The sequence below is a fragment of the Coregonus lavaretus genome (assembly GCF_964263955.1).
Source record: "Coregonus lavaretus genome assembly, chromosome: 15".
Classification (NCBI taxonomy): domain Eukaryota; kingdom Metazoa; phylum Chordata; class Actinopteri; order Salmoniformes; family Salmonidae; genus Coregonus; species Coregonus lavaretus.
Window position 1 is genome coordinate 31660897 of NC_140002.1, and position 25940 is coordinate 31686836.

At 45.3% G+C, this 25940-nt stretch overlaps 1 protein-coding gene across 1 annotated transcript; it reads right to left on the reverse strand.

Annotated features, from left to right (window-relative positions):
• Positions 1 to 1501: 1501 nt before the first annotated feature.
• LOC311143109 (cell adhesion molecule DSCAML1-like) lies at positions 1502 to 24355 on the reverse strand (the record flags this gene model as incomplete). The annotated part of the gene is made up of 4 exons (XM_084178909.1): positions 24209 to 24355; positions 9079 to 9399; positions 2413 to 2559; positions 1502 to 1506 (listed from the first exon to the last, which is right to left on the reverse strand). The coding sequence occupies exons 1-4, from the start codon at positions 24249 to 24251 to the stop codon at positions 1502 to 1504; spliced, it is 516 nt and encodes a 171-aa protein (XP_084035035.1). The 5' UTR covers positions 24252 to 24355.
• Between the last annotated feature and the right edge of the window lie 1585 nt (positions 24356 to 25940).

Below are 25940 nucleotides of genomic sequence, written 5' to 3' on the forward strand. Positions count from 1 at the left end.
TCTTTCTCTCCTCTCTGTTCTCTCCTCTCTGTTCTCTCCTCTCTGTTCTCTCCTCTCTTTCTCTCCTCTCTTTCTCTCCTCTCTGTTCTCTCCTCTCTGTTCTCTCCTCTCTGTTCTCTCCTCTCCGTTCTCTCCTTTCTGTTCTCTCCTCTCTTTCTCTCCTCTCTTTCTCTCCTCTCTGTTCTCTCCTCTCTGTTCTCTCCTCTCTTTCTCTCCTCTCTGTTCTCTCCTCTCTGTTCTCTCCTCTCTTTCTCTCCTCTCTGTTCTCTCCTCTATTTCTCTTCTCTCTGTTCTCTCCTGTCTTTCTCTCCTCTCTGTTCTCTCCTCTCTGTTCTCTCCTCTCTGTTCTCTCCTCTCTTTCTCTCCTCTCTGTTCTCTCCTCTCTGTTCTCTCCTCTCTGTTCTCTCCCTCTCCACCTTCCACTTTGTTATTGTCAGAGTTTCACTTCACATCACAGCATTGAAGACGTTTATTGTTATCTGTCGTAATATCCATGATAACTAAGGATATATAATACAGTATTGATGTTATAAATTCACCTAAACACACAAATATAGACATATATATGTATACACACTATATATACAAGAATTAGTTGATTCAGCTATTTCAGCCACACCCGTTGCTGACTGGTGTGTAAAATCGAGCACACAGCCATGCAATCTCCATAGACAAACATTGGCAGTAGAATGGCCTTACTGAAGAGCTCAGTGACTTTCAACGTGGCACGGTCATAGGATGCCACCTTTCCAACAAGTCAATTAGTCACATTTCTGCCCTGCTAGAGCTGCCCCGGTCAACTGTAAGTGCTGTTATTGTGAAGTGGAAACATCTAGAAGCAGCAACAGCTCAGCCGGGAAGTGGTTGGCCACACCAGCTCACAGAACAGGACCGCTGAGTGCTGAAGCACGTAGTGCGTAAAAAATGGTCTATCCTCGGTAGCAACACTCACTACCGAGTTCCAAACTGCCTCTGGAAGCAACGTCAGCACAATAACTTTGTCGAGATCGGTGTGGAAGAACTTAACTGGCCTGCACAGAGCCCTGACCTCAACTCCATCGAACACCTTTGGGATGAATTGCAACGCTGACTGCGAGTCAGGCCTAATCGCCCAACATCAGTGCCCGACCTCACTAATGCTCTTGTGGCTGAATGAAATTAAGTCCCCGCAGCAATGTTACAACATCTAGTGGAAAGCCTTCCCAGAAGACTGGAGACTGTTATAGCAGCAAATGGGGGAGCAACTTCATATTAATGACCATGATTTTGGAATGAGATGTTTGACGAGCAGGTGTCCACATACTTTTGGTCATGTAGTGTATATAACAAAAACAACAAATAAACACACTAACATGTGCGCAGTGCACACACGCACGCACACACACACACACACACACACACACACACACACACACACACACACACAAACACACAAATGAGGTTAGTGAAGATGAATATGGGGGCATGATGCTATTGACATCCAGCGTCTCTAATTGTAGCACTATTCTTCAAGGACAGAGCAGAGGAACAGGGAGGGATATTGGGAGAACGTAGAAATATACCCAATAGAAAGGAAAGTACAGGAGACATACCGTAGAAGTTGGAAAATGTAAAAGGCTCTTTGGCATGTCAAAAAAAGTCACAATGGATCTAAATTAGGATAACAATACAAGAAAAAATTGAAAAGAACAAACAATGGAGTCAATCAATTTAGATGGAGGGATAGATAAAGAAAGAACGATGGATGGAGAGAAACAAGGTTGGGGAGGGAGTGGTGAAGGTGGAGAGAGAGGGAAAGAGAGGGAAGATGTAGGAAGAGAGCAAAGGAGCGCGAGAGAGAAAGAGATGGAGGAAAGAGAGGGGAGATAGAAGAGGAAGAGAGGAGAGAGAAAGATGAATAGAGAGGAGAGTGAAAGAGGGAGGGATGACTGGAGAGAGTTGGAGGAGGGGTGAGTCAGTGATCCAGAACAGTGAGCAGGCAGACAGCAGACAGGAGTTAGAGTTAGGTCAGGTGCAAAGACATACAGAAGGACACGTGTACACACAGACACACACACACACACACACACACACACACACACACACATACACACACACACACACACACACACACACACACACACACAAACACAAACAAACAAACAAACAAACACACACACACACACACACAGATACTCAAAAACAATAGCAACCACATTTAGCTTCATCACTGCTTTTGTTATGTATGCATTGTAAATTGCAGGCATATGGACACATTTATTCACAAACTCACACACAAAAACCCTTACAGAGGGGACTTCATTACAGACAAATAATAACATAACACTTCCTTCTTTTACCACTGTCCTCCCGTTCCAGCCCCTCCCTGTCCCCTGACCCCTCCCGTCCCATCTCTGTCCCGTGTTGTCCTACCTGGGATGATGGAGACGGTGTCTCTCTCCCAGGACACCACGCTGACGTACTCCTGCACGGCGGTGGGAATGAGGCACTTGAACACGGCCACGTTGCCACGCATGGAGCGCTGGTCTGCCACACGCACCGTGTAGGGCTCCCTGAACACTATTATACAGAGAGAGACAAAGTGTTAGGGAGGTCTTTTATTCAGATTACAGTGTTTTCCATAAGTGCTGGCCGACAACATACTCATTGTCAGCCGGCTACTTTTTCCACTTCATTAATTCACTCTAAAAGTCTAAGCCGTTTTACGATACCATGGATCATTTAGCTATTTGATTTTGAGTTTTAGAACCCCTTTAAGTATATAAAAAAAATATATGTAAAGTTTATTTTATAAAATATTGAATTTGGCCTTTACTACTATAGCCCATAGAAACACATTGAATAACACGTTCATAAATGGCTGAAAAAGACAGTCGAAAAAATTATCATAAGGAATAAGGTTTTGAAGTGTCTGTCCTATATCTTTGAAATAGAAGAAAGATCAGGAAACACTTATCTTCCTCTATCCCTTTTACTACAAAACATAGAAACGCGCCATTTTCACATATGTTGATGTTGGGGTGGTGCTGTAGATGATGAATATAAAGTAGACTTTTAAAAATGTTTTCCTTCTTTTAAGTGAACGGAACCAAATCGCATCGGTGAGAGAGCTGTTCATTTGGCTCCCTAATTTGCTTACTGGTAGGCTACTAACGCTTTTTGCCAATTACCTGCAGATAAATTATGAAAACATTAGATGAAGATTTTGAATCCTCACTGCAGGAACAATAGGTAGTGGAGAGAGAGCCTCATTCTGGTCCAAAATATGATAAAAGAAAACAGATTGAAGGTTCAAAAAATTGAATTGGCATGATACTTATATTATGAAATATATTGATATAGGTCTACTGATTTGATTAAAGTGTTGACTACGGAGTAGGTAACTGCTGGTTTCTGTGTACCAAAGCCCATGTTTAACAGCTGCTTCATTCTACAGTCATACCTATAGTTCTATTCATGGATGCCTAACTTTGTATATAATTTTTGGAACATTTTAAACCAATTCCCTGCAATTCTATATTATTTCTTAATACGTTGAAAGAGTAGACTAGACTAGCTTTTCTGACTAGATTACTAATCTACCGCCTTCCCTCAGCGTCCCACCCACAATGATTGACTGACAGGTCTGAAACCCTACCAACTCTGTGACTCACAAACATCCTGCCCCCTCCCCTGACAATCCCTCCCACAATGATTAATTGACAGGCCAAACTGTTAAAGGGATAGTTCACCCAAATTACAAAATTACACATTGGTTTCCGTACCCTAAGTGTGTGGACAGCAGAGCCACTAAAATACATAATTTGAAGAAGCAAAACTGTAAATATGACTTTAATCTCAAGAGAAGACAGGTTTAATGTTAAAAAAGGTTATCTTACTTAGAAAATAGTCCTGATCATATAGGCCTAGGCCTTGACGATGTCCAAAACAACTAACAACACACAGAATTCATACATTTTCAGCCATTTTATTTGTAAAGTCATGTCTTTCTACTCCATACCACAACTAATTTTACCAATCTGGGAGGTAAAGTTGTTCAAGTATTCAATAATTTATCTGTGTATTTAGGATGGAATCAAGGCATTCGAATGTACCAGAGTGTCAGTGTGAAATGTGGATGTGGTGCAGGAATCAGGCGCAGGAAACAGAGGCTTCATCCAACAGACTTTAGTAAATACACAAAAAAACTAACGGGCCTCAACAAGAGCCCGGAAGGCAAAACTTGAAAATTACGCACACAACGCGTAAAACTCTACTCGCCAAAATAGCGCGCACAACAAGTGCGGAAACTCTCTCTTCTCTAATGGAGGAAACAAACACTGCACCTCTGACCGGTGAACAATTACACACAACACAAGACTCAAACAACGAGAACTTATAGGACACATAATAAGCACAAAACAGAAACAGGTGTACCAATAAGACAAAACCAAACAAACATCGAAAACATACAACGGTGGCAGCTAGTACTCCGGGGACGACGACCGCCGAAGCCTGCCCGAACAAGGAGGGGGAGCAGCCTCGGCCGAAACCGTGACACAGAGGCCACCAAAATAGAGCTTGTTCTGCTTTCTTATTTTTTTTCTGGGGTCATTTCCCTCCAGACCACCCCAGTCCGGATCTCCCCGAAACATTGTAAATATAATAACAAATATTTTTATATTTTAGAGTATTTGGTGTGACAATCTTACTTTGGTTTAGGAACAAGTGAATACTAGAGCTGTAGTGGAATATACAGTATGATATGTTTTGGACAGCAGTCAATGTTGTAAGAATCATTAACAGAAACAAGTTAGAAGACAGTTTTGATGTTATATTTTGGATTTCAAAATAATATAAATATACTGAATCTACAACAATAAATTAGCAAACATATTGGGAACAATTCAGATTCTGTTTTTGGCTATTGTTTGAACACATCAATAACACTAATCCTACAGTACATCTGTTTTCATCATTAACTACGCAACCCAATTTCTGAGCAGGATAAACAAAAAATGATTGGCTAGCTTTCACCATGACATCAACATAATACATGATTCTATTGTTTTGTATACAACTCATTATACAATTTTTTACAGAATGTGTGATACTGTTAAAGCACTGTGCTAGAGATAACAACCCAGCTTAATAAAACCATCGGGATGTATTGGTGGTCGTTCACTGTTCATGCATGTTCATGCAATATTTTACACTCTCCTGAATGAGCATGAACTCATTAGTGAAATCAGGAGAAGCTAGGACATATTTGAAGGTTGCTAAGAAACTGCTTTGGAAGCCCCCTCCCTGGTAACAGCAGTGCAGTGTAGAGAACAGGCACCGTTACATTAACATTAGAATCCTACTGCAGTATAACAACACATCAATCTACATTACTGCATCCACTTTACATAGAGAAACAGATAAATACATAAGACATATAAATAGATGTCTAAATTACTGTATGAAACATGGGAACAGTGAATAGATTTTTTAAATCATGCTCTGATGGAAATTGTATCATCTACATTTGAATAATCGCCCACTGTAGCAATGCAGTAAAGAGATCATTCACCAAAATTACAAACTTATATAATATTATGGATATCTAGAAAGTAGGCTTTGTTTATTTACTGTACTGTAGCTACAGTATTGCATAAGCATCTGTGAGTGAGAGTGATACATTGGACCCCATTTAATCATGCTCCAAACACTCTTAACTTTAAACCAAGTTGTAGTAACCCCATTACACGAACCCTTGACCCCAACTCCTTGACCACAACACCCTAATCAGACCACAATAACACCAAGGCATCCTGACCCTAAACCCCAGACCAGAACCTCTGAACCACATCCCTCCTGAATGTAACCTCTCCATAACCATAACTCCCTGACCATACATAACTCCCTGGATATGGGACGGGCTACTATGGTTTTGTAAATGCTAATCCCTTGTCTCCTAGGGGCGGGCTTATGGGTCATGAGGGAATGAAGGCCGCAGCAGCGAGGAGCAAGTGGAGAGGAGCGACCGACCGACTGGCGTGCAGTTCAGTTCACCTCTCTCTCTCTCTCTCTCTCTCTCTCTCTCTCTCTCTCTCTCTCTCTCTCTCTCTCTCTCTCTCTCTCTCTCTCTCTCTCTCTCTCTCTCTCTCTCTCTCTCTCTCTCTCTCTCTCTCTCTCTCTCTCTCTCTCTCTCTCTCTCTCTCTCTCTCTCTCTCTCTCTCTCTCTCTCTCTCCCTCCTCCCTCCTTCCCTCCCGCCCTCCCTGTCTCTCCTAGCTAGTATTAGTATTAGTAGGAGTATGTATTAGTGCAGGTCGGTGTTGGGAGGCAGAATATGAAAACAGATGTTGACAGCAGGAGGGACGGGGGAGGGACTGTCTGCCCTGATGTGAATGATGGACAGAGAGGGAGAGAGGGAGTGAGCGAGGAAGGGAGGCGGAACAACGACAAGAGAGGTTGTGGAGAACCTTCAGTCCAGGAGAACTGTAAAAGTGTCTGCAAGGGGTTGGTCCAGGTGACCACTTAACCAACTGGTTCAACTGAACATCTCACCTCCACTGGGTATATCCAGTATATGATTTTAAATGGATAGAATGGATGGATAGACCCAGAGCCATCTATATCTATATGTACACCCACATCAGCTATATCCTGTGCTGGTTTATAAGAGGTCCACCTTGTTAAAGCACTGGCATGAAGTCTAATCAATGGAGTGCACCAATTAGGTTTCATAATGAGAGATAATGAAAGAAGTGTGCTGCTGCGGCTATATTTAGCATGGTACCAGAGGACGGTGTGAGAGGAGGAAGGAGAGAGGAGGAGGAGAGGGAATGAAGAGAGCGAGAGGACACGTATAGAAATAGAGAGAATAAGATGGAGGGAGAGAGCATCATGCAAGTCAGCTGATGCTTTAGGAATAGCATAGCAACTAGCAGCAGCCGTAACATCTGCATAGATATTAGTGGGAGTGTTTTGTGCTTCTGTGATGTCACATGCTACACATGTACAGTACATACTATGTTTGTGGGCCATACAGATCAAACCAGATGAAGGATAAGGGATCATTTAAGGTTGTGGAGTATAACTAGGGAGGGACACAGGTCAGTGGCCTTAATTCACCATGGCGATGGGGCTAAAGGGTCTGTGGTGTGTAACAGAGTCCAGTGACCATGTGTTTGGGCGAGGCTGTGTCCTCGCCTGTGTTCCCTGTGTGTCTGCCTGTGTGTTACAGATGGTCGGGGGGGCCGGGGGGCAGTCTACAAATAATTTGTAGACTGCAAATTGACTGCAAGAAGCCCAAACAGATATCATATTTGACTAAAACATAATCATTTCAAACCTTACTTACATTTGTATACGATCAGATGTGTTTCGATTTGGGAACAGATTTTTTATTTTAAAATCACTTGGAGCTGATTTCCTTGTGTCAAAAAAACAAAATGATATATACACTACCGGTCAAAAGTTTTAGAACACCTACTCATTCAAGGGTTTTTCTTTATTTTTACTATTTTCTACATTGTAGAATAATAGTGAAGACATCAAAACTATGAAATAACACATATGGAATCATGTAGTAACCAAAAAAGTGTTAAACAAATCAAAATATATTTTATATTGGAGATTCTTCAAATAGCCACCCTTTGCCTTGATGACAGCTTTGCACACTCTTGGCATTCTCTCAACAGGCTTCACCTGGAATGCTTTTCCAACAGTCTTGAAGGAGTTCCCACATATTCTGAGCACTTGTTGGCTGCTTTTCCTTCACTCTGCGGTCCGACTCATCCCGAACCATCTCAATTTGGTTGAGGTCGGGGGATTGTAGAGGCCAGGTCATCTGATGCAGCACACCATCACTCTCCTTCTTGGTAAAATAGCTCTTACACAGCCTGGAGGTGTGTTGGGTCATTGTCCTGTTGAAAAACAAATGATAGTCCCACTAAGCCCAAACCAGATTGGATGACGTATCACGGCAGAATGCTGTGGTAGCCATGCTGGTTAAGTGTGCCTTGAATTCTAAATCAATCACGGACAGTGTCACCAGCAATGCAACCCCACACCATAACACCTCCTCCTCCATGCTTTACGGTGGGAAATACACATGCGGAGATCATCCGTTCACCCACACGGCGGTTGGAACCAAAAATCTCAAATTTGGACTCCAGACCAAAGGACAAATTTCCATGGTCCATTGCTTGTGTTTCTTGGCCCAAGCAAGTCTCTTCTTCTTATTGGTGTCCTTTAGTAGTGGTTTCTTTGCAGCAAATCGACCATGAAGGCCTGATTCACACAGCCTCCTCTGAACAATTGATGTTGAGATGTGTCTGTTAGTTGAACTCTGTGAAGCATTTATTTGGGCTCCAATGTCTGAGGCTGGTAACTATAATGAACTTATCCTCTGCAGCAGAGGTAACTCTGGGTCTTCCATTCCTGTGGAGGTCCTCATGAAAGCCAGTTTCATCGTAGTGCTTGATGGTTTTTGTGACTTGACTGATCTTCATGTCTTAAAGTAATGATGGACTGTCGTTTCTCTTTGCTTATTTGAGCTGTTCTTGCCATAATATGGACTTGGTCTTTTACCAAATAGGGCTATCTTCTGTATACCTTGTCACAACACAACTGATGGCTCAAACACATTAAGAAGGAAAGAAAATCCACAAATTAACTTTTAAGAAGGCACACCTGTTAATTGAAATGCATTCCAGGTGACTACCTCATGAAGCTGGTTGAGAGAATGCCAAAAGTGTGCAAAGCTGTCATCAAGGCAAAGGGTGGCTACTTTGAAGAATCTCAAATATAAAATATATTTTGATTTGTTAACACTTTTTTGGTTACTACATGATTCCATATGTGTTATTTCATAGTTCTGAAGTCTTCACTATTATTCTACAATGTAGAAAATAGTAAAAATAAAGAAAAACCCTTGAATGAGTAGGTGTTGTAAAACTTTTGACCGGTAGTGTATATACATGTTTTGCTCAGAAAACTGGGAGGGCCAAATAAAACCACCCGGGGGACAAATTCGGCAGTTGGGGAACCCTGCTCTAACCTCTATCACTCCCCTCTTAGCATCAGTTCCTTCTGTCCCCCCCCCTCACCAGCTTTGACTCTGATGTTGGGGCTGCGGATCTTGCCAGCCTGGTTCTCTGCGGTGCAGAAGTAGTCGTTGTCGTGGATGTAGGAGTTGAAGGCGGAGGGCGAGAAGGGGTACAGCTGGAGGGTGCCATTGGCATGGACGTGGCGGATGTGGGGCACATCGTAGATGTCATCGCCGGTGGCCAGGTACCAGCGCAGGATGGCGGTGGGGGTGCCGCCCGCCGGACAGGGCAGAGACACCCCCACCGAGCTGGAGTAGGTCAGCCTCTGGAGGGACGCGTTCACAAAGTACAGCCTGGTAGAGCCCACATCCTCGCTGTGTACTGCATGGGGAGAGAGACATCACAGTCAGTAATAGGTAGTGTAGAGAGTAGAACAGTAGAACAGTAGAACAGTAGAACTGTAGAACAGTAGAACAGTAGAACAGTAGAAATGTATAAGCAAAGTGTCACTGTTGTGTAATTACAGATGAGGAACTGCTTGAAAAACACACTGTTGACCACCATATTCAAAACACACATCTGGAAATCTGCTCACGCGTTATTCGATAAATAGTTAAATAAAAGTCATAATAAAAGAGAGACTGAAAAGTAATGACCACATAAACAGATGTACGAGACCAGAAGATGGGGAGGAAAAGGAATGCCCTTCAAATGTGGAACAAAATAATCAGAACAAATGTACAGTTGAAGTCAGAAGTTTACATACACTTAGGTTGGCGTCATTAAAACTTGTTTTTCAACCACTCCACATATTTCTTGTTAACAAACTATAGTTTTGGCAAGTCGGTTAGGACATATACTTTGTGCATGACACAAGTAATTTTTCCAACAATTGATTACAAACAGATTATTTCACATATAATTCACTGTATCACAATTCCAGTGGGTCAGAAGTTTACATACCCTAAGTTGACTGTGCTTTTAAACAGCTTGGAAAATTCCAGAAAATGATGTCATGGCTTTAGAAGCTTCTGATAGGCTAGTTGACATCATTTGAGTCAATTGGAGGTGTACCTGTGGATGTATTTCAAGGCCTACCTTCAAACTCCGTGCCTCTTTGCTTGACATCATGGGAAAATCAAAATAAATCAGCCAAGACCTCAGAAAAATAATTGTAGACCTCCACAAGACTGGTTCATCCTTGGGAGCAATTTCCAAACGTCTGAAGGTACCACGTTCATCTGCACAAACAATAGTACGCAAGTATAAACACCATGGGACCACGCAGCCGTCATACCGCTCAGGAAGGAGACGTGTTCTGTCTCCTAGAGATGAACGTACTTTGGTGCGAAAAGTGCAAATCAATCCCAGAACAACAGCAAAGGACCTTGTGAAGATGCTGGAGGAAACAGGTACAAAAGTATCTATATCCACAGTAAAACGAGTCCTATACCGACATAACCTGAAAGGCCGCTGTCACGATCGTCGTAAGAACCGGACCAAGGCGCAGCGTGATATGCATACATCTTTTAATGAGTACTTATACACTACAACAAAACAACAAAACGATACGTGAAGTCCTAAGGTTAACAAAACACAAACCTCTCCGGAACAAGATCCCACAAAACTATAGTGCCAACAGGCTGCCTAAGTATGGTCCCCAATCAGAGACAACGAGCTACAGCTGTCTCTGATTGGGAACCACCCTGGCCAACATAGAAATACAACGAACTAGAACAGAAACACCTGGCTCAACATTAAAGAGTCCCCAGAGCCAGGGCGTGACAGTACCCCCCCCCCCCCAAAGACGCGGACTGCGACCGCGCCAACTAAACCCAACAGGGGAGGGGCCGGGTGGGCATTCCGCCTCGGAGACGGATCAGGCTCCGGGCGTGACCACCACTCTCTCGCTACCCCCCCGTAGCGCCCCTGGTCTAGTCTGGCCCCGCTGGCCGGAGCTGGACTGGACACCGGTGGAGCGGATTGCTCAGGCTCTGGTGTGGAGCAGCTGACCGGTACCTGACCAGGCACCGGTGGAACAGGCACGGGCTGTGCCGGACTGACGATGCGCACCACTGGCTTGGTGCGGGGAGCAGGAACAGGCCAGACCGGGCTGGCGACGCGCACCACTGGCTTGGTGCGGGGAGCAGGAATGTGCCGGACCGGGCTGACGACGCGCACCACTGGCTTGGTGCGGGGAGCAGGAACGGGCCGGACCGGGCTGACGACGCGCACCACTGGATTGGTGCGGGGAGCAGGAACAGGCCGGACCGGGCTGGCGACGCGCACCACAGGCTTGGTGCGGGGAGCAGGAACAGGCCGGGCCGGGCTGGCGACGCGCACCACAGGCTTGGTGCGGGAAGCAGGAACAGGCCGGAACGGGCTGGCGACGCGCACCACAGGCTTGGTGCGAGGGGCAGGAACAGGCCGGGCCGGGCTGGTGACGCGCACCACAGGCTTGGTGCGAGGGGCAGGAACAGGCCGGGCCGGGCTGGCGACGCGCACCACAGGCTTGGTGCGGGGAGCAGTAACAGGCCGGACCGGGCTGGCGACGCGCACCACAGGCTTGGTGCGAGGGACAGGAACAGGCCGGACCGGGCTGGCGACGCGCACCACAGGCTTGGTGCGAGGGGCAGGAACAGGCCGGGCCGGGCTGGCGACGCGCACCACAGGCTTGGTGCGGGGAGCAGGAACAGGCCGGACCGGGCTGGCGACGCGCACCACAGGCTTGGTGCGGGGAGCAGGAACAGGCCGGACCGGGCTGGCGACGCGCACCACAGGCCTGGTGCGAGGGGCAGGAACAGGCCGGACCGGGCTGGCGACGCGCACCACATGCTTGGTGTGAGGGGCAGGAACAGGCCGGACTGGGCTGGCGACACGCACCACTGCCTTGGTGCGGGCAGCAGGAACGGGCCGGACCGGGCTGGCGACGCGCACCACAGGCTTGGTGCGAGGGACAGGAACAGGCCGGACTGTACTGGGGACACACACCACTGGCCTTGTGCGGGGATCAGGAACGGGCCGGACCGGACTGGTAACACACCCCAGTACCTCTCGCCGTGCCTCTACACTCTCCTTCCCCCTCCTGACCAATGGCCCCCGTAACCTGGTGGCCTCCTCTCCTAGTCCACAAACTCGCCCTGTAGCTGCCTCCAGCAGCCCCGTCGTCCATGCCGTGTGCCCCCCCCAAAAAATGTATTGGGGTTGCCTCTCGCCTGTCCGACGACGACCCGGTTGGCGCCGCTTCTCCTCTCCTGCCTGGGCATCCTCCCTCATCGCCCTCCGGTAGCGGACGGCCTCCTCCTCGGTGATCTTCCCCCAACCGAGGAGGACATCCACTAGAGTAACCTCCTGTTCCTTACCCGGCGTTTGTTCCTGAACACGCTGCTTGGTCCTGTTTTGGTGGGATCTTCTGTCACGATCGTCGTAAGAGACGGACCAAGGCGCAGCGTGATATGCGTACATATTTTAATGAGTACTTATTAACACTAATACAAAACAACAAAACGATACGTGAAGTCCTAAGGTTAACAAAACACAAACCTCTCCGTGACAGAAGATCCCACCAAAACAGGACCAAGCAGCGTTTCCAGGACCAAACGCCGGAGGTAACGTTGGCAGCGTCGCCAGCCCGTCCCGGCCTGTTCCTGCCCCTCGCACCAAGCCTGTGGTGCGCGTCGCCAGCCCGGCCCGGCCTGTTCCTGCCCCTCGCACCAAGCCTGGGGTGCGCGTCGCCAGCCCGGCCCGGCCTGTTCCTGCTCCCCGCACCAAAACTGTGGTGCGCGTTGCCAGCCCGGCCCGGCCTGTTCTTGCTCCCCGCACCAAGCCTGTGGTGCGCGTCGTCAGCCCGGTCCGGCCTGTTCCTGCTCCCCGCACCAAGCCAGTGGTGCGCATCGTCAGCCCAGTCCGGCCCGTTCCTGCTCCCAGCACCAAGCCTGTGGTGCGCGTCGCCAGCCCGGCCCAGCCTGTTCCTGCTCCCAGCACCAAGCCAGTGGTGCGCGTCGTCAGTCCGGTCCGGCCCGTTCCTGCTCCCCGCACCAAGGCAGTGGTGCGCGTCGTCAGCCCGGTCCGGCCAGTTCCTGCTCCCCGCACCAAGCCAGTGGTGCGCGTCGCCAGCCCGGTCCGGCCGGTTCCTGCTCCCCGCACCAAGCCAGTGGTGCGCGTCGTCAGTCCGGCACAGCCCGTGCCTGTTCCACCGGTGCCTGGTCAGCTACCGGTCAGCTGCTCCACACCGGAGCCTAAGCAATTCGCTCCACCGATGTCCAGTCCAGCTCCAGCCAGCGGGGCCAGACCAGACCAGGGGCGCTACGGGGGGGTAGTTAGAGAGTGGTGGTCACGCCCGGCTCCGAGGCGGAATGCCCATCCGGCCCCTCCCCTGTTGGGTTTAGTTGGCGCGGTCGCTGTCCGCGCCTTTGGGGGAGGGTACTGTCACGCCCTAGCTCTGGGGACTCTTATATGTTGAGCCAGGGTGTTAGTTTCTATGTGTAGTGTCTATGTTTTGTTTTCTATGTGTTCTTTTCTAGATCGTGTGTTTCTGTGTTGGCCGGGGTGGTTCCCATTCGGAGGCAGCTGTGTCTTGTTGTCTCTGATTGGGAACCATACTTAGGCAGCCTGTTGTGCACTTGTCATTTGTGGGATCTTGTTCCGGAGAGGTTTGTGTTTTGTTAACCTTAGGACTTCACGTATCGTTTTGTTGTTTTGTATTAGTGTTAATAAGTACTCATTAAAAGATGTACGCATATCACGCTGCGCCTTGGTCCGTCTCTTACGACGATCGTGACAGCCGCTCAGCAAGGAAGAAGCCACTGCTCCAAAACCGCCATAAAAAAGCCAGACTACGGTTTGCAACTACACATGGGGACATGGAGAAATGTCCTCTGGTCTGATGAGACAAAAATAGAACTGTTTGGCCATAATGACCATTGTTATGTTTGGAGGAAAAGGGGGGTTACTTGCAAGCCGAAGAACACCATCCCAACCGTGAAGAACGGGGGTGGCAGCATCATGCTGTGGGGGTGCTTTGCTGCAGGAGGGACTGGTGCACTTCACAAAATAGATGGCATCATGAGGAAGGAAAATGATGTGGATATATTGAAGCAACATCTCAAGACATCAGTCAGGAAGTTAAAGCTTGGTCGCAAATGGGTCTTCCAAATGGACAATGACCCCAAGCATTCTTCCAAAGTTGTGGCAAAATGGCTTAAGGACAACAAAGTCAAGGAATTGGAGTGGCCATCACAAAGCCCTGACCTCAATCCTATAGAACATTTGTGGGCAGAACTGAAAAAGCGTGTGTGAGCAAGGAGGCCTACAAACCTGATTCAGTTACACCCGCTCTTTCAGGAGGAATGGGCCAGCTTGTGGGAAGCTTGTGGAAGGCTACCCGAAACGTTTGACCCAAGTTAAACAATTTAATGTCAATGCTACCAAATACTAATTGAGTGTATGTAAACTTCTGACCCACTGGGAATGTGATGAAAGAAATAAAAGCTGAAATAAGTCATTCTCTCTACTATTATTCTGACATTAAAATAAAGTGGAGATCCTAACTGACCTAAGACAGGGAATTTTTACTAGGATTAAATGTCAGGAATTGTGAAAAACTGAGTTTAAATGTATTTGGCTAAGGTGTATGTAAACTTCTGACTTCAACTGTATGTCAAATGTCCAGCTGCAAACATCAGTCATGTGATGCAGAAAGCCAGGGATTTGGGCTATAGCCTCTGGTGGGTTAGGTGGATGGGGGAGGAGGCCTCTAACTCCACACACACACACACACACACACACACACACACCACACACACACAGACACCACACACACACCACACACACACACACACACCACACACACACACCACACACACACCACACACATACACACCACACACACACACACACACACACACCACACACACACACACACATACACACCACACACACACACACACACACACACCACACACACACCACACACACACACACTCGCAGAGAAAACACATAGATAGGTTATGTGATTGGAATTTGTATGCCAGACGCAGAGTTAAGTCGGTTTAATCTCCTTTCATATTTAACATTTCACGTATACACACCACACAAACACACACACACACCAGGAGTGTTCCTCCTGGGTGCTCAGATTAGGGACACACAACCCCAGCAGAGAGAGAAAGGGAGGGTCCCCACATTTAGGGTCAAGGAGGGGAAGATTAGAAGAGAGAGAAATGACCATGTGATAGATGGACAGATGTGTGGAGGCACAAAATCATCGCCCCATCCTCCAAAATATGTAATACACACACACACACATTCTCTCTTACTCACATTCTGTATCAGCGTTCAGGTTCAACTCAGCATACAGAGTTCAACTCATTCATCTAACCATGATAAATAGCATACGTATGAATGAAGCAAAATTATCTGTAGCCAAAATGTAACTCTTAATGGATCTTCAGAGATCAGAGGAATCACCCCACAAGGAAAATCTCGCTCTAGACTCTTTCTTTTTTGTCCAGCCCCTCCAACACTACCGTCCAAACAATCTGCAGCAGGCTCTCTAGTACCCCTAGGGTAAACACGTATATCCCTTTCATACACAGACCAAAATCCCACTAATTTACCATGCCTGCTATTTTATATATCTGAAAGGGGTAAGGGGTAAAAAAACATGGTAAATTAAAACCCACCTAAAGACCTAGTCATGACTCCTGCATTTTCATAGAACCTGTAACCAAAATACACGGTACTGTGTGAATGGTTCTCTGCTGTTTTGCAGGTAAATTCATCAACACTTCCATTGTTTAACACCTCCCTAATTTGAAATTCCAACAGCCCCCATGGCTTAACAACACCCCCACCCCTCCCAATTTGCCAGTTAACCACTGATATGTATAAAAGGGTATACCTGCAAGAAAGTGGTAAATAAGAGGCTGTTTGAAAGGGGGTCATTGACTTACATTTTCTACAGGTAATATACCACATGTTTTGCCTGAAATAGATATTAGATTATGGGCTCATTATATGTCAATTTGTGTACGCTAGTATGTACCTTATGTTGTTGACATACAGGTTATTTACGTGTGTAGATTCAGATGGTGGTGATAACAACACATCAAACCATGAAGCGTTTTCTCACGGGATCAGCACCATGGACAGAGGCTATACATTAACCCTACAGTAAGATCAGCACCATGGACAGAGGCTATACATTAACACTACAGTAAGATCAGCACCATGGACAGAGGCTATACATTAACACTACAGTAAGATCAGCACCATAGATAGTCTATACATCTCCTCTGGATAACGATGTTATGTTAACTGAGGGCAGCATGCTACAGATGGTAAATATGAACTCTAGACGTCCATCTGATGGTGGGCTACTGAATCCAGGTCAGACATGCTCCCCCACCCCATGCACCATGCCCCCCCCCCCCCCCCCCCCCCCCCCCTGCAGATTACTGATAATGGCCCCCGAGCATAAAGCCCATATTAAAGATTGCAATATCTATAATCTCCCAATGGGGGGACAGGACTAAAGTGGAGGGGTGGAGGGGTGGAGGGGGCTAAAGGCTGGGGGTCACCCTGAGAGCTTAAGGGGGCTGGGAAGCAGGACCACATCTCTTTAGATTAGGGGCCTGGGGGGTGAGGAGGCTGGGGGGGCAGGGGGTACTGTATTGGGCAGGGTAGAGTGGTGAGTGGATGTGAGACAGGGGGATCAGCGAGCCCACTCAAAGGCTGTCAGAAACAGACACACACACCACACACATGACAAACACACATACACACATGCTCTGAGCAGCACTTAGGATAAACTCACACTGGGAGGAGAAAGAGGGGTTGCCATGGTGGCACTGACATGTGACTAAAAAAAGACATACACAACATACTCGTGTGAATGTAGTGTGAATACAGTTTATGTGTATTTTGAGTGGGTGAACTGGGGGTGAGTGACTTACATGTTCCATCCAAGTCAATGGGAGGAGAAACCAAAGAGGCAACCAGTGGCTAAAATGGTCAACTCTATTTTGTGGAATCAGTGACTGCTTTTAAGACAAACTAGTCTGGATGGAACCAATCATACATTCAAAACATTCTAATTTATCCCATTTGAATGTGCATTGACTGTCAGCCATTACTGTACTATGTCATGCTAACACATCAACCAATGCCCTTTCAGTCAAATTCAGTCCAAAGCATCAAACCAACTGATCTGAGTTCAGCATTGACCTGTCGAGCTGGGAGTTCAGTCCAAAGCCGCTAAGAAAACACGATGAGAAAAAACAATCGAAAAGATAGACAGCAAAACATCCACGTCCCCTTATTTATTGTGGGGTGTTTTCATTGCAGTGCATTGGAGCCTGCTAATGGTGTTGGTAGAGCTGAGCCCTGGTTGGCTGGTTAGCTGGCTGCAGGAGTGAATATGCGCAGAACACACTGAGCCACTATTTTATGCAGCCTGCTAGAGAACGAGACATGAATATGTATGTTGAGAGGCAGAAGCCATCGCCTATGCAATACTTCATTATGCATAATGCAGCTGGCCTCCGCCTCGCCGGTGTGCGTGAGCACGCACAAACAGACACACTCACTCCACACACCCAAATACACATACACATACACACACAATCGTATTGTGTGTTAAACATGATCCACACACTGATGAGCTGGTAAACAAATGCCAACATCCCCACCACCCTCATCCACTTAATACACAAACTCTCACACCCTGCACTCCCTGAACCCAACCAAATGCATAACGCTTTCTTCTCTTCTCCATCTTCCCCCCTTTTCTCTATCTCTCCCTCATTCTCTCTTTAACCCTCTGCTCATGTGCATACACATCAAGGCTCCCTCTCTCTCTCAACCCCCATCCTCCTCTCTTTCTCTCTGTCACACATCATGGAGCGCCTCTTCCAATGGAGACAGATGTAGGATCATTTTCAGCCAGACTGAAACTCCACTTCCTCCTTTCCTTCCCTCCATCTCCCTGTGCTCTTCTCATTCCCCTCCATTCCCTCCATCTATCCATCTATCCATCTCTCACCTTCCGAACGCTAGCTAGCTCAGATCTTGGTGAGTCTCATAGAGACTTTTGAAGTTGTGTGCCAACATGTTTGCATTTAGAACAGAGCGAATCAAATATTTTTATTTGTGTGTGTGTGTGTGTGTGTGTGTGTGTGTGTGTGTGTGTGTGTGTGTGTGTGTGTGTGTGTGTGTGTGTGTGTGTGTGTGCGTGTGTGTGTGTGTGTGTGTGAGAGAGGAGCAGGGGGAGGGTAAGTACATAAAAATTAAAAAGGAGAGACAGGGAGATGGAGGTAGGTGTAAGCAGGGCCGGCTCCAGGCATAAGCTAGCTATTATGCTAACCTTATTTAGCTAGCTAATGTTGTATGCTGTTGCTACACAGTACTCAGAAGATTAGCAAGCTGGCTAGGCTATGGCTGGATCTGGAGCTGGATTTGTCATAAGCATTTAGGGAAAACTTCGCCACAGATGGATAGGGGAAACCAGTATCTTTGACTTTGCCATCTATTGTTCTCTCAAAAGTTTTGGCATGTTCCATAAATTGTGGCTGTGAAGCTGCCATAGAAATAGAAAGAATAAGATGAAGCTCCGGTAAATGGATAGCCTAACTAGAGACGTGTTTTTTTCTACATTGTAATAGACACGGTGCACCTTTGGTAGGCTGTGCTACAGCAACGCCAAGTCAGCCCGTGCTCATGCCATGGTTCTGACAGCTAGGGGAAGTGAAATGATAGGCTACAATGACTTTGCTCATGATGCACGCCGCAAAGGATATGTAACAACACCATGAGCACATTGGACACGAAACCACAATACAAATGTAACAACAGCACCAAATAGATAAACGTTAGTGGAATGTTCTTTCGTGGGTGCCTTTTCATTATAGGATAGACACTTGTGATTTCTAGCTGCACCATTCAAAGTAGTGGAGCGTGGCCAAAACCATTCATCTTGGGGCGACAGGGGGAGAAGGGTTCCAAAATGCAATCATATCACACACAATTGTACCTTTATTTAACTAGGCAAGTCAGTTAAGAACAAATTCTTATTTACAATGACGGCCTACCCCGGCCAAATTGTGCGCCCTCTATGGGACTCCCAATCACGGCCGGATTGCGATACAGCCTGGAATCAAACCAGGGTCTGTAGTAACACCTCTAGCACTGAGATGCAGTGCCTTAGACCATTGCGCCACTCGGGAGCCCGTTTATAAAATGGTCATATATATTTTTTAATACAGACTAGCTAAACAAAACTGAAACTTCACTAATTAATCCAATGGGTTATGATAATTTGCTGATAAAAAACTGGAGGCGCAAAAACATAACTTTGCACCCCCTATTTTTATTTGCTCCATGGCTCAGGTGGCCAAGTGTAGGCTAGGGAGAAAAGCTGTTAGGCTCAGCCAAAGATTATCTATTATATTGCTGAGCTCAGTCGTGACTCACGAAGAGGAAGAACTTTGCAGGTGTTTCTGATGAATAAACAATACCATGCTAGTGGGTGGTAACATTAAAATAAAACCCAGCCCTGAAAAGAAACATAGACTGAAAGTCATATCATAGGGGAAACACACAGCATTGCCACGGAAATTATCCAAAGTTACCACTTCGGATTTCCCACTTCAACCCCAAATATATCATACTTTGACTAAAACTATGACTTATTGACTTAAATCGTTGTGCAACATCATGGATAAGCAATGGGCATCGTCTATCAGCTGAAAAGAAAAAAAATCCACTCTTGTGGGTGTTTAAAACTAAAAAATATTTCCACCCTATGGCAAAATGGGTAGAATTGCAGGAAATAAGCTGTAAAACTGCAAAAATGTTCTCTCTGCCCATGGCAAAAAAAGGCCAGGCACCACACCTTAATATGGATTTGTGTTTCTCATAATCCTATCACAATCAACATTTACCAGTTGAATGTAGACTTAAATTAAACACTTTTTGGTATATATATATCTATTTTTAATATTTTATTACAATATGCTAATGAGGCGATAACTGTCCTGGGTGTAAATGTACGAATAATCCTTAGGGGTCTGGGATAAGGTGGTTGGTGTGGGGTGGGGAGTAGTGAGTGCTGTGCTGGGGGGTTGTTGGGGGTTACATCTCATCAAGGCAGGGGTTTTGCCCCCCCTGCTTTCTGTACACCCTATACCCCCCTCCCCCCCGCCAGGACCATGCTGCGTCAGTGAAAAAGTGCGCTTCTTCAGCTGTCCCCTGGGACCCGTTCCCCCTCACATCAAAGCAGCCAGTTTCTCTCTTAATGTGAATATCAAATCTGTGGATCACAAGTCCCAGCACAGTCTGCATAAAACCGCCCCTCCCCCAGCCTTTAATTCTGCCTAGTGATGAGAGAGGGAGGGAGGAGTGTGTGTGAGTGAGAGAGTAACCGAGAGCGAGTGAGAGAACATACCTTCGACAAAAACAACGACCTGCTAGCCGAGTTCTAGCATTAGAATTCCCTCAAATACAGTAAGAACCAAGGTGATAAAAGACGCGACAGGGGGCCTCTCAACTTAGACACCTCACCTGTCCTCGGTCAGAACGCATGTTGTTGACTGTCCTCGGTCAGAACGCATGTTGTTGACATTTCATATCCCTGTTTTTCCAACATATCTATTCGTTATCCATTTTAATAATCTAATGCATTTTTGCCGACATAATTTATCCAATTCTGGTACGTTGTAGCCTAAGGATGGGTTGAGAGAAGAGCGAGAGGATGCGGAGAGACAGACGAATAGGAAAGCAAATGGGAAATGCTAAGGGGGATCCTTGGGACGTCCAACTTTGATGTCACCCCATTGAAGTTTAAGTTAAGGTAAGGGTTAGGGTTAGGAACAATGTGCCATGATCCTATCGCTGAAAGTTCCATGGCTCCGCTCCTTGCGCTCTGAGATCCCCTGCGCTCCCCTGCCAGCCTGACAACTGCAACGCGCCGCTTTTACACCAGCAGCAGTAAAGTTCAGCCTACATCTGACAACATTATTACATAGGTAGACCTAACCTTTCGAGTTCCTTACTAGAGGCAAGGGCAACTCCGGCCAAGGCCATATAAATCGTGTTGTACCCCCATGAAGTCTATTGAAAAAGTTTGCGGGATGATTTTTTACGGGAGGGAAGTTTGAAGGATTCATTGGGCTCAAAACGAAAACAATAATAAAATAAATATTCTAACAGTAGGCCTTTTTACCTTTTAACGTGTAGATTAAGATTATTTGACTCCTTATTGAACCGAGGGCATCCAGCACAGACTCAAGGAGTCAGAATTAATCTAAATTACTCTAACAAATAATCGACATATAACAATGTTTGTTTGTGTTTATACGAATACAATCTGACCCTTCACATTTGAATTAAGTGGGAGTAGGCCTATGCTAAGTTTACGATAAAGGCTGTGCATTTTATTATTTCAGTATTATTACATAAAAAAAAAAAAAATGATTAAAAAAAAAAAGAGCAGGGACTATGGGCAATTATCTTGGCACGCTTCTGTCCTGTGACCTGCCTTGCTGCTCTGTCATTGGGTGATGCGGCAGATCCCAGCGCTAATTGCGCAGCTGTGGGGAGAAGGCAGCTGGGGATTTAGGCTAAAATAGAGAGAGACCAATTTTGCATATTTCTATTTTATATGAGGGAGGAGGACAGGAGAGGGAGGGAGGGGTAGAGGGTGACAGTTGGAGCTTATGACGGGGGAGGGAATGCCTTATGACCACATATATTTCGATTTATTCAACTCAATTTCGAAATGCAATTGAGGGGACAATTTAATTATTTTTATTATATTTTAATTTCATAATTAATATTTTTTCAATAGACCTATACATCTTAAAAATGACACTGAAATTACAAAATGCTCTACAACAAATACAGCATTTCTGAAATGATTACATAATTAATTGGTCATCATTCTAGGCAATCATTAATACAAATCTGTGTATCAGTGTTAGATTATCATAAATTATATTTGGAAAAATAAACGTACAAAAAAAACTTTTTTAAAAATCCATTCAAATAAATTCCATATTGACAAAATTGTTAATGCCCATCTTCCGTAATGAAATATAGCGCTAATGGTCGTAAAAATATGCTATTTCGTTTAGCGTCATTGGTTGTAGGCCTAAAAAATATTGAGTGATTTGCAACACTTAAAGATCTAGCAAATTCATATTAATTAATTTTACTGCCATTTGGACTAAAATAGGTTTGAGTGTCTCTTCTTAAATTTGTTTTTCTTTGATTTATGTAATTGAACAATTTGTGGCTGTGAATAATTAGCTTGACAATTGAATTGGGTGTATTTGCGTTGTAAATGGACCAAGTAGGTATGGAATAGAATATTCAACTAAAATGGGATGTTTACTTTCTTTTAAATACTAAATATTAAAGTGAACCATTTAACAATAAAAATTGCACCCAATATATTGTTACAATGAAATTATAACCACATTGAAATCGCAACTTCGTAGCAAACAGGCCCAACGCAGGGCAGAGAGGGAGGGGTGTCCCCCCTTTCACACACACACACACACACACACTCACACACAAACACGCACGCGCGCGCACACACACAGCAGCCAGGGTTCAGGTGGGCTATTAGAGGGAAACAAGCCTGGGCTTGTCCACATCCACCCACGCATCTGGGGTCTTCTTTGGTCAAATAAATTAGATCGAATTAAATAGATTTAAAAGACTATTGGATGCTGGTCTGAGATCATTTGTGCCTATACCTTATTTCATTTTTAATTTTAATTGCTATGCATTCAGAGGGACATCCAAATGCTTGAATGTAAATAGACCCATTTATGAAAATACGAAATTTCAACGTTCATGTGCACAGGACTTATTTCAAAAAAATTATAACACGAAACAGCCTAAATACAAGTAGACTCCAATGTAAGTATGTATCTAGGCTACATGAGTTTGCCCTTTCAGTATTGACAAACGTCCGACAGGCCTACATATCGAGTCATAAGAAAAAAACGTATCTGACCATCCTCCAGACCAATTTATGAAATCATAACTCATAAACATACATACATAACTTAAAACAGGCAGGCTAAACAGAATACATAGATGCTGTTTAGTTTCTGTGTTATTTTCAAATCAGATTTGTTCAGGATTATTATAATACACTGTAATAGCAAGAGAGATCAGCTTGGTAATAGGGTCGGGGATTTTCAACCATATTGAACAAGCCTTTGAAATTTGAGAATTTTCCCCTTCAAAATAGAAAGCACTTTATAAGAGAAATCATATAGGCCTAACCAAAATTAAACTCATAATGTCCACAAAATAAAAGAGGACATTTTGAAAAGGTAATTGTATTTTCATTATGTGGTAATTCATTTGGGTGCATCATTTATGTGGAAGAAGCTCTTCATTTGTTACTTATTTTTTCAACATGGCAACTAGCCTACTCATCGCCAGACAGGGACTCTTGCCAAAAATCTCATCATGATCACCTCCCAAAAATCCCCACAGCACCCCTCCAGAACATTATGCCTCTGTCCACAGCCAAGCGCTCAAAACACATTCACAGACAGACCCACAAAACGACACCAATAAGTAAAATAACCACATAAATTATATATAAAAAAAGATTAACACTGAAATAAATGATAAGCATAGATTTTAACAAATACTTCGCACTGCATGTGCCAGTGCCCATTCAAGTTTTGACCGCCCAAAAAGTCGACAATTCAGGCATTTCAAGCCCTTTCTTCATTTCTCTCTCTCTCCCACCTCGTTCGTTCTTCCTATCCAGCCATTTTACATATTCATAACTCTCGTTGGTATAATGCGAAAACAAACCGTGCTATCAGCACCATCTGCGGCATCATGAACCGGTGCACACCGCCACACAGCCATCAACAAAAAAATGTAGGCTACTTCACAACTAAAACACCTCTACCTGTACGGTTACAATGATATGGATTTTGTAGACAAAGTCATTTACACCATTTTCAAACACAATCTCTCCTAATTTCATGGCTTCCAATGATAGGCTACATCAATTCCGTTGTTTTTTTCCTGCTACATCTCCATGTTTCTTTACAATTATTGGTAAATATTACAGTACTAATTTTGATCATGATACAATAAGTGAGACACTCACTGGATTTAATTAAAAGAGGTAATACATAAAAACAGTGTTTCTTACCTTCCTGGAGAGAGTACAGCAGGAGTAAAGTTACAAGCCACATGCCATAAATAGCAGGTATATTTTTCAGGAATGTTTGGCAATCCTGGCGAGTATGCGGCGCAGTCTTTGGCCAGGCGAGTCTCCGTGCTGGACTGGCGACTATGCTCCCCGGCGGTCTCTCCAGTCCTGCTGCCCAGATTACCATCGCGGGGAAATGAGAAGCGCCTGTGAGACCCGCCCACGTGCCCTCCCCTCTATGTGACTATCATAAACGCGAAGACTCCCTCGGTATTCTCATGAGACACCGCGGAACGATGGTTACGCGTCAAATGGAACCACCCAGCCGGCCGAAGGTTGAGTTGAGTTGAGGAGTGGACATTCTGTCATTTATCAATGGAAAGGAGGGAGTGTGCACCGGTTTGACGCCGACAGGTGGATGTCTACTGTCTCAGACTCTGACACGCAGGTGAGCGCGCCCACCTGTGTGCCACACGGACTGAACTGCCCTTTTCTCTGGCTATGGATGGATCTACTCCAGATACCATTGGAGACTTTGAAACCAAATCACTATAATCAACAATATTACTTGTCTATTATTTATGGATTCACTCGCTGAGGGATTGTTGTATATATGACTAATGAGTCGCATTAGTGACTTAAAATGAAAGCACTTCTTTCTCCTCTTTCCTCTCCCCGACAACGGAATACGCGCGCAAATTCATGCATGTGTAAACGCTCTCTCTCGCGCGCGCGCTCGCGAGCACGCACGCACACAAACAGAGGGAGAGAGCAAGAGAGCGATGGAGAGACTTGAAAGATCCCTCTTGAGATCAGGATTTGCTGTCCTCTGTTTGGGTGAGCCAACTGAAAGTTTACACACAGACCAATAGCCTACATTTTTCTTTATTTAGTTTTTAGTTTTTCACCTTATCACCCCAACCCCATATATGGACTTGTTTGTATACAGTACATCCACATTATTGATTACACTGAACTCTTGTTATTGTAGGACCAATATGCTCATATGACAGATGACCAATGAAGGATACTCTAGTCTAAAAGGCTCAGTGGCCAATGACCCCCACTCAGGGTTGGACTGGAAACCTCATGTAATGTTCTCTGTTGAAATGAATACAGGTGCAGAGGAGGTGCAGTAGAGTCTTCAATAAGGTGCATGCCTACAGCTGGAGCTGTGTGTGTGTGTGTGTGGGTGTATGCGTGTGTGAAAATAAGAGTGTGTGTGTGACCTGAGATGTTCTAAAAGTGTTACAAAATGTGAGTGTGTGACTGACTGTGCCTTACAGAGTATTTTTCTCAGAGAGAGAGAGAGTGAGAGAGAGAGAGAGAGAGAGAGAGTGTGTTCTTGTCAGCTCCTGGATCCTCCATGATTACTTATTTACTCAGGAATAATTAGCCGAGCACAGAGCAGTCTCACTGATGAATATGCTTTGTCAGCCTGTCCCATAAGCCTGTCTGCACTGTGAGCGGCCATCGTTGCTGTGGCCTGCTTTTTCCACACCTGCATCTGTCTCCATATAATCCCCACCTCAGTTTAAACCTGACAATAACACCAGACCCGAAGCTGCACTCCACTAACGTCTGTCAGAGAGATTAATCATTCAACTTGATCCCACCTCATCAAACCAGCTTCTCCTAGCTACACTAGTAGTCCCGTGTAGCTCAGTTTGTAGATTATGGCGCTTGCAACGCCAGGGTTGTGGGTTCAATTCCCACGGGGGGCCAGTATAAA